The sequence below is a fragment of the Cebidichthys violaceus genome, unplaced genomic scaffold (genome assembly GCF_023349555.1).
Source record: "Cebidichthys violaceus isolate CVI_PGR_0920_01 unplaced genomic scaffold, fCebVio1.0.p SCAF_183, whole genome shotgun sequence".
Taxonomy (NCBI): domain Eukaryota; kingdom Metazoa; phylum Chordata; class Actinopteri; order Perciformes; family Stichaeidae; genus Cebidichthys; species Cebidichthys violaceus.
In genome coordinates this window covers 68,253-78,335 of record NW_027176354.1, presented here as the reverse complement: position 1 = coordinate 78,335, position 10,083 = coordinate 68,253, and the positions used below count along the sequence as shown (strand labels likewise).

At 50.0% G+C, this 10,083-nt stretch overlaps 1 protein-coding gene across 1 annotated transcript in view; it reads left to right on the top strand.

Annotated features, from left to right (window-relative positions):
- LOC137874301 (sphingosine kinase 1-like) overlaps positions 1-6,293 on the top strand; it is an 8,483-nt gene extending 2,190 nt beyond the window's left edge. Inside the window, 4 exon segments of the mRNA XM_068712934.1 lie at positions 2,065-2,214; positions 4,147-4,241; positions 4,434-4,549; positions 5,384-6,293. Of these exon segments, the coding sequence (XP_068569035.1) occupies positions 2,065-2,214; positions 4,147-4,241; positions 4,434-4,549; positions 5,384-6,293 (1,271 nt within the window).
- The last annotated feature ends 3,790 nt before the right edge of the window (positions 6,294-10,083 follow it).

Genomic DNA, 10,083 nt, shown 5'->3' with positions numbered 1-10,083 from the left:
AAAAAAGCCAGTTTCTACACTATTCTGGAAGTGCAGAGAGGAGCTTTTGTGTCTGAAAGCAGCATTGTGCTCTGATAAAAAAAACAAAAAACACAATGGTCACCCTGTGTGTGTGTGTGTGTGTGTGTGTGTGTGTGTGTGAGCGGAGGCAGAGTTTGGCATGTGGCTGTGTGTTTTCACACCCTCTCCTCACTCTTCCTGTCGGGTTTTACACCTCTGTCCCTGAGATATTTCTGTACCTCCGCTGAGTCTCATCACCGCGGCCCGACGGAGGTAGAGGGGTGGCGGCGCGGGTCACAAATTCTGCAAATTGAGACCCAGAGCAAAAAGGTAGACAGAGCGACACAGCGAGACACCCGGCCTCTCTTTTGATTCATTTGCATGATAAGCAAGAGGTGGTGGGATTTAACCAGCCGTCACATTTTGTGCTTTCCGGTAACTTTGTCTGCTGACGCCAAAGTCAGCGTCACCTGCAGCCTCATGATTACGGTGGGAAGTGACACTGATGAGTTTCTGTCCTCAGCGCCCCCCGAAAATGGATCGTCTTCCCAGACGAGGCTTCTCTCTGAATTCGCTACCCAGTGTTTCAATGAAGCTGCTAAACCTGATCTTCACACATAAATATGGATTCAAAAAGGATTGGAACATTATGAGAACAACTCCTGACTCATTAAGGCAAAAGTGCTGCATGGACGATGTATTTTTATAGCCCAGCCACACTTTTTTTTTGTCTTGCAGAGAGTTGGTTTTAGGACATAGGCTGTATAAAATAAGAGGACGTAGTCATCATGACGTCTTGACGTTTTGGAGCCTCGAGTTCGACGATTTGGCCATCGCCATCTTGTTTTTTTTTGCAGGAAGTTGAACGGTTAACTGACCATATTTGGACTGCGGAGGAGTGACGTAAGAGAGCTACATATTCTAAATATGTGGGCAGCGGCCGGTTACACAAGTTCAAATCACAAGTTGTAGTTTTACATTTAGCCAGGCTAGCTGTTTCCCCCTGTTTCCACTCTTTATGCTAAGCTAAGATGACCGGATGCTAGCTGGTGCAGCAGGTTAAGAGGAGCGTGAACATGATTAAGAGAGCCTAATGTCAAATCACGATTACAACACAGCTACCCAATATGTAGAATATTGAACTTACACTGGTATTGTTCTTGTTCGTACAGTAAATATGTAGCTACAGCTAGCATCCGGTCATCTTAGCTTAGCATAAAGAGTGGAAACAGGGGGGAAACAGCTAGCCTGGCTAAATGTAAAACTACAACTTGTCATTTTAACTCCGCTGGCTTTAGCTATGGTTACATATTTAGAATGTGTAGCTCTCTACGTCACTCCTCCGCAGTCCAAATATGGTCAATTAACCGTTAGCTTCCTGCAAAAAAACAAACCAAGATGGCGACGGCCAAATCATCAAACTCGAGGCTTCAAAATGTCCACAAACCACCGGGTGACGTCATGATGACTACGTCCACTTATTTTATACAGTCTATGTTCTAAAACCAACTCTCTGCAAGAAAGCACATATTTCACAAAATGTCAAACTATTCCTTAAACACACACACACACACACACACACACACACACACACACACACACAGACTCCCCCCTTTTCTCTCTCTATATATCTTTGCATCTTTTGACATAAAGCAACAGGATTTCCTCACAGGGATTAATCAAATGTCACAGAATCGCTATAAATAATCGGTCGGATCCCGAAGCGAGAAGCACCTGTAAGCCGCCTCTCCTTGAAGGAAAGCAACGCGTCACGTTAACGTTAATCCTCAAAACGCCGTCACCGCCTCTGACATTACTGTTTCATGCTCCTCTTCTCTCTCCCCCTCAGGGACGAGCCTGTCCTTATACATTCTTTTGAATATTTGATCACGCAGAAGAAGCAGAAGAAGACCTCCCCTTGTCTTCCTGTGTCGCCTCCAGCCTCGCCTTCGCTCACATCCACCTCTCTCTCTCTCTCTCTCTCTCTCTCTCTCTCTCTCTCTCTCTCTCTCTCTCTCTCTCTCTCTCTCTCTCTCTCTCTCTCTCTCTCTCTCTCTCTCTCAGGTGTGGAGTACGCGGAGGTGCGTCGGCCCTGCAGAGTCATGATTCTGGTGAACCCTCACAGCGGGCGAGGCCAGGCTCTCCAGCTCTTTACCGGCCACGTACAGGGCATGCTCACAGAGGCCGCTGTTCCCTACACACTCGTCATCACAGGTCAGTGGCGTTAACACACACACACACACACACACACACACACACACACACACACACACACACAGGCACTCAAATTGGCAGATATAACATCTTATCTTATGTTAACTTATCTCATCTCGTGACACTGGTAGCCGGTCAGTTAACTGGACCCAGTTACCCCCGGCAACGCAGCCTCCTCCTTGATGAACGTATCGCTCAGCCTCCCCCCCCCCCCCGAGGAAGGACACGTAGCAGCGGAGGCGCCTCTTGTGTCGGCCGTGTACCTTTTGCATACTGTATGAAGCATCCAGTGTACCCGGCTCCGTCTTCACCCGGGTTAACCTTCAGAGGAAGGCGGCGGAGCGACGACGCAACGCGGGAGAGGAAAGTGTCGCGTTTTAAAAAGCGACAACAACTGGGATTCGCCCTGGATTTTTTTGTATTGCCTTTATATCAAGAGTGTAATTATTTCGCAGCTCCAAGAAGAATCGACGACGAACTGGTTGACGTATGTGTGGACACTGTATTGCTATTAATGCAATTACATAATTGATCTTCAATTCATGTCATCACAACCCTTCAGCAGGTGTAATACAGCCGCCTTCGTATCACATCGCCCGTCTAGTTTTTCCATCGATAGCCAACGTCTTCCTCCACCTTTGTCTTAAAAAGAACCATAAGACATTTTGAGAAATTACACTAATTTGTTTTCTTGCTCTTTTGTTTGTACAGTAAACATGGAGCTAGCATCCAGGGATCTTAGCTTAGCATAGAGAGGGGGAGGAAACAGCTGGCCCGGCTCCGTCCAATGGAAACAAACTCCGCCTACCGACGCATTTAACCTCACTTTAACGAGCAACGTCTCATTTGTTTTGCCCGTAATTGACAATTTGACCTTTTGTGGGAGTTATCTACCAGACACCTTCTTGGCCGGTAACTGGCTGCTTCTGGACTAAACGCAGAGATATAACAAGTTCATTAGTGAGCGTTAGAGCTGCTGGGAGGTGGATTGTGTTACCTGGATGATGTGTGTGTGTGTGTGTGTGTTTGGCGAACGCTTGAATAAGGAAGAAGTGGCCGGGAAGCGGAGCGTCAGCCCCAAGGTTTTTTCAAGAGCTGAGTCAGCTGTGCAGAATCAGCTACTGCCTAACGGCCTCCTGCCTGTCAACACGGCACTGCATCACAGCCTCCGGCCTCCCAAGCACCCGGCAAACAAACAGCAGCAACACTGGGACCACCGTGGGGGAGAGAGAGAGAGGGAGAGAGAGAGAGGGAGAGAGAGAGAGAGAGAGAGAGAGGGGAGGACAGGTAGAGGTTGAGCAAAGGGAAGGAGAGGACAGTTGTTTTTATTTCACTGCTGCCCTCGATCAATACTCGAGCTGGAGCGGAAAAATATTTCCGCAATGATGGCAGCGCATCAATACTTTGCTAACTTCTTTGCTGTCTGCCTTCCTCTCTCCCTCTTCCGCACACACACACACACACACACACACACACACACCACTACTCTGGGGAGTCTCGGCTGGTAGGACTGTAGACTTTAATGCTGGCGGGATGAGCCCACAGAGAGCCTCTGCACAGGGACCCACTCAAGGACGCTGCCAATAAAAAAAACTAGGCTGAACAAATGGCTCAGTCTTCTGCCGAGCGCGTTAACAAACACACACACACACACACACACACACACACTGAACACATGCATCATGCACACACATGCATTGTCACAGATGTCTGCAGGCTAAGCTGCCTCGGAGCTGTTGAGTAGCCGCTGGATGGGCTAATGTGATACGTTTGGCCTCAAAAGGGGAAATTGAATCTCTTTTTCGCCTAATCTCCCTGATCCTACCCCAGAGGCCGGCTGGTGGAGGCAGCACGCCTCTTTCTCTGCCCTTGTTTTTTTTGTCAGTTTGTCCTACAAATGTTGTGTTTGTGTCTCTTTGTGTCTCCCGTCAGAGCACCAGAACCACGCACGGGAGCTGGTGAGGAAGGCGGACCTGTCGCAGTGGGACGCCCTGGTTATCATGTCCGGAGACGGGCTTCTGTTCGAGGTGCTTAGCCTACCGTGAAATCTATTTCTAACACTTTTCAGGCCTGAAAAAAAGGCCTATGCATTGTATTATGAATATATAAATCTCGACAGCTGTTGCCGTCGACGAAACACACTTAAGCGAAACGTCAGTCATACACAGACGCTGCTTGTCATCTTACTCTGTTTTTTGTATTTGCTGTTGTTGGTTCAGGTGATAAACGGTCTGATGGAGCGAGAAGACTGGCATGAGGCCATCCAGACCCCTCTGGGTATTCTACCGGGGGGCTCAGGCAACGCCCTGGCTGCCTCCGTCCACCACTACTCACAGTACGTCCGTCCATTAATGAGTCATTTAAATGCATGGACCAACAGCACAGAACAAGGACCTTTCTCAGTCTTAAAAAAGAAAAAGAAAAAAAAAGAACGATTTATCTCCTTTTCGGTGTAATTATGCCAAAGGCTGACTGGGCACATCGCTCCTCAGGAGGGGGGGGGGGGGGGGGGTGGGGGACGGCAGAGCGGCCTGGAACTGCTTTGGCTGTGCGGCAGAGGTCATTTCGGGCTGCTGATAACTCTCAAAAGGAGTGATGTAATGGGTTTAGAAACTTCCACATTATGAGTGATTACGGTCCGCGGTGCAGCGGGCGGAACACGGTCGACCCCGGCACACGTCCGGGGGGGGGGGCGTCATCTCCATCTGCTGGTCGACTGTGGGAACAGCATCAAAAGAAAAAGAAAAAACAAAACGGGACCGTATCTGTCGCCTGAGCTCTCCGTCACGTTGCAGGTGTGGACAGGACTTTGAGAACACTGTGGTCACGTATCCAAGTGTCCAAGTGTCCAAGTGTCCCTCTTCATCCTCAGTGGTTGTTCGCCAAGGAGTTATTGATGACCCTCGTGTTGTGTCATGCTATAATTGTTTCAGCACCGTTATAGCGGTGGCTGAAGTCCAGCCCGCATTTATGCTTTTGTTCGTTTACAGTTTTTATGTGAACTTTACAATAGTCGTGCAGAACAAACTAAGCACTGATAAGAAAAGAAAAGTCCCTTTTTGCGTCCATCGTCCTCCTAGACGTAAGCGTATCAATGTGTTTCAAAATAAAAGCGTCCGTCGATGTGTGGACGTAGCCTAACTCTTGATGTGCGTGAACCCTCTCTCAGGTCGCCTCCAGCGTGGAACGAGGAGCTTTTGTTGAGCTGCGGCTTCATGCTGTGCAAAGGTCTGGTCGGCTCCATGGACCTGGTGTCGATCCACCTGGCCTCTCGGCAGCGCCTCTTCTCCTTCCTCTCGCTGGCCTGGGGCTTCGTGGCCGACGTCGACATGGAGAGCGAGAAGTACCGCCACGTCGGAGCGATCCGCTTCCTGATGGGCACCCTGGTGCGCCTGGCTTCCCTCAGAGTCTACCGGGGCAGGTTGGCGTATCTGCCCGCGATCGAGGCGCCGAAGCTTCCCAAAGGGAGCGTCAAGGCTCACCGCCCTCCCTCCACGCCTCAGCGCCCCTCGCTCTGCTCCTCCCTCCCCTGCCGGCTCATCCCCAACACCTCCCCGAACCAGAACTCTCGCCACAATCACAACAGCACAAATTCAAACCGCCACACCATCACCAACTCCTCCAACAACGCGATCACCACCAAGAGACCGGAGACTCGGTGCGAAGGCAAGACCGGAGCACGGGAGGACTCCCTGCTCCCTGGCCTGGACCAGCCGGTCCCAGAGAGCTGGACGGTGGTCAGGGAGGAGGACTTTGTCTTGGTGCTGGCTATTTACCAGTCCCACCTGGCTGAGGACCTGTGGACGGTGCCGGGCGCGATGGCAGACGACGGGGTGATCCATCTGTTCTACGTGACGGCGGGAATCTCCCGTCCGGCGCTCCTCCGCCTCTTCCTCGCCATGGAGAAGGGCGGCCACCTGGCGTGCGGCTGCCCCCACCTGGTGTACGAGAAGGTGAAGGCCCTGCGGCTGGAGCCCGTCTCTCCGCAGGGCATGATCACCGTGGACGGGGAGATGGTGGAGTACGGGCCCGTCCAGGCTCAAATCCACCCAGGACTGGCCAGACTCATTTGTGGATGAACCCGGATTATTTTAATCTGTTTTCTGGCAGGAGAGCTTTTTTATCCTCGGTGTGGATTTCTCTCTTTTGTATGCTGTGTTTTCAGAAGTGCCAAAGACATTTTATCAGCCTCTGGAAATTCCTCTATTTTTCTATAGAAACAACTTGTCCTATTTTTATGGACCCCCCCCCTCCCCCTTCCCCCCTCCTCTTTCTCTCAATGTTTGATTCAGGGTCAAAGCCATGGATGGTTGTTCTTGCTGCTGGCTGGTCCCAGCTTAGAGAAATGGATAGAGTGTGTGTGTGTATAACCTAGAGAGATCTTTATGTATGTGTGTGTGTGTGTGTGTGTGTGTGTGTGTGTGTGTGTGTGTGTGTGTGTGTGTGAGAGGAGCTTTGGCACACAGCAGTGCAGTGGCTGAGGAGTGCATTGTGCACTCTGCTGTCGGACCTCATAAGCATGACACACGTGAAGAGAAGCACATTCTACCGTCCTGGGAGGCTCCCGGAGAGAAACCACGCCCCCTGGTCCCCCCCCCCCCCCCCCCCCCCCCGCTGCACCGCGCCAGGCCGACGTTGTCCCTCCAGGGCAAGCACCCCCCCCCCCCTTCAGCCTGGTAGAGAGGAGATATAAATCCACCCCCCCACCCTCCCCTCCCCTCCCCTCGGAGGGATTTGATGCTGAAAAAAATCTTTAATCTTTGCACAGCTTACATAAACTCCAACAAAACCAGATCCAGTCACACGAAGCAGCGGGTCCAACAACCTGAGGTTACACCTCCAACCACTTCCTGTCCTGTGCTCCATCTGCAACCGTCATCGCACTGTAGGAACCGCCTCCACTCACACATCGACACACACTTTCTTTGCCCCCCCCTCCTCCTCCTCCTATGAACAGCTCCTCTCACACACACACACATTCCCTTGCATCTCTGCAGCACTTAGTGGGGGGGGGGGGTTATGGTCTACTGTGCATATGATCCCCTCTCCTTCTAGCTGTCTTAAGAGTGTACCCTCCCTCCCTCCCTCCCTCCCTCCGGTTAATGAGCCATCAGCACCTAACGTGTCCTTAATATGAAGCGTCTGCAGCAGCGTGCACAAGTTTGCTCCTCAATCACACGAAAACGAGATTTTGCTTGGAGTGCTCAACACTCATTAGACTGGTTGCATCTCACCAAAGTGGAGCGAGCAGGTTTTTTTTTTTTTTTTTTTCAGTCAGCATTTCGCGTACCGAGAGTCAGGCGATCGATGTGAGCTGGACCGAGTCAAGTGCTCTCGCTCCCCTGTGTGGCCTTTTTTCTTTTTTTCTTCTCTCCTCTCTGGTTGCCATGTGCTGCGGCGGTGAGCCGGAGCAGAGGAGAGTGCAAATGTTAACGGTTTCATCAGTGCCGACGCCGCCACCACCTCCTCCCCTCCTCCTCCTCCTCCTCCACCCAGCCCCCATACACTCACACTCCAGCTGATTACGGGTCTCCACGTCCGCACCAGAACCGTTGGACCCACGGGTCCGCAGCAGGATGAATATCAGCTTGAAAACAAATCATGTTCTTCAACTATAAAACAGAAGGAAGGTGGCTTTAGGCAGGTGATACGGCCCCCAAAAAATGTATATCGTGATTGAAATATATATATTTTTTTTAGGACTTCAAGATAGTTGAGCATTAATAATAAAATCCTAGCACCACCTGCATTATGCACATTCAAAAGATGGATAGAGGTCATCCCCACGGACCACTTAATAGACCAGAAACATCTGCAGACTCATTCCTGATGTCTGCAGATGTTTAATCCATCGTTAGTCGCCCAGCAGGTAAAGAGACTGAATTAACTAAAATGTTCACACTGGACTCTTTTTAAGAAATACCATTTTCATGCACGTTAAAAAAAAAAAAAAACAGATTACATTTTTTAGCAAATCATGCATTTTTACACACATCGCCGAGCCCTGCAACGCACTGAACTCAACCGGAGTTTTGCTGCTGCTGATATTTGGCCTGTGAAAAAAAATGACTCAGTCCCTCATAACTCCATAGATCATCATCATGTCACTCAGCCTCTCAACACCGTCACACCAACCCCGTCAGCTGCTCGTCGATTGTGTCGACGAAAAGGAGATAGAAATATGGCACAAATGTACAAATGAACCATACTTGAAGTTCCATCCTCCATCTTAGCTGCAGTGCCGACGTGTTGCCTATTACTTGATTTTACATTCTGAGACATTGACACACACACACACACACACACACACACACACACACACACACACACACACACACACACGCCGTTCCTTCTACCGTCACGGTGTCCCTCAGCGAAGTTCTCTCCAGGTGCTTTTGGACGCATTGCGCACCGTTCATTACTTATTAAGTGTATGAAGCGCGTCTCATCAGAGAGGAGCTATGCAAACGCCTCGTCACGGCCGCAGCCGTCTGGAGAGAGAGGGGGGGGGGGGGGGGGGGGGGCCCTCTGCTGGACCGCTCACCAAACAGACCTGAAGTCTGTCTCTACGTCGGACCGCCCGGTCTCCTCAACTTCCTGCTTCTTGCGTCTACAGGCGTGGATGGATTAGTAGGAGACATTTCACTACGATTCTTCACACATCCTTCTTATTGTAACTTATAGAAGCGCCGCTGCAAATAATAATCATCATCATCATCAGTGTCAACATGACTTTACGGTACTATACTGTTAAACTGTTTGTTCCACTGGCTGCTTTAATGGAAGTTTGAAAAGTTCGTGCTCGTCTTTGTCAAAGCTCTCATTGGCATTTCATGAACGAGTCGAGGAAGTCGTGTTCACACATGAAATGATCACGTGATTTTGGTGCTGGATGCTTTGGTTCACCGTGTTCTTGTTTAATGTTGGTGATGTACGGCGGTAGATCAGGTGGTTGAATGTGTTATTCTGTCCGTCCCCCCCCCCCAAACAAAGAAGAAGAAAAAGTAAACTGCGTGCCACGTGTTTGCAGCTTTTCACTTTGAAGCGCAAACGGGGGGGGGGAAATAAATCAGTTTCTCCAGAGAGTGCCTTAGCTTTTACCCAAGACAGCAGAAAGGTGGCGCAACAGAGGAGAGAACGCAGGAACTACTCGCATTGTAGCTTCGTGACGGTTCACTGGTGTGCATCGGTGGAACAGCACAAGCGCAGAGGACTCGCACTGATCTGTGATCTGTGAGGCGCTCTGGAAGAAGGGTTGATGGGTCCTTGTTATCACACTCGATGAAAACCAGGTATTCCTCATCTTCTGTTCTCTTTAAAAAAAAGACTAATAAACATATTCATATAGAAAAAAAATAAAAATGGCTTCCTTTTTGTGCTGGTTGTTTATCATACGTCACCTCATTACCACACACATCCACACACCTGATCCCACTTCCCTGATCAGCTCCGCCCCGGCCTTCTGCACACCTGCATCGACCCCTCAAAGTCACCCTGCTGTCGGCAAACGTCTGCATTTCCTGCAGACGTTTTCCCAAAGGGAATTACCCACAATTCATAGCAATGTGACGTGCACATTTACTTTAAGGACGTGCTATTAGAGACGAGTAAATAGGTTATTTGGTCAATTCCCTCTCAGTAAGACAAGAGCCTGGGAACGAGATGCAGGTGTGCAGAAGAAGGCTGAGGGCGGAGCTGATTAGGGAAGTGGGAACAGGTGTGTGGGTGGGTGTGGCTATCAGGTGACGGGGGGAGAGGAGGGAACGTCTGAGGGCATCGAGGTGGACGGATGGAACGAAATAAAACAGTTTGAGATCTGCATAGTTTATGAAAACACAAATTTGGATTTATATCTAATATTGTAACACA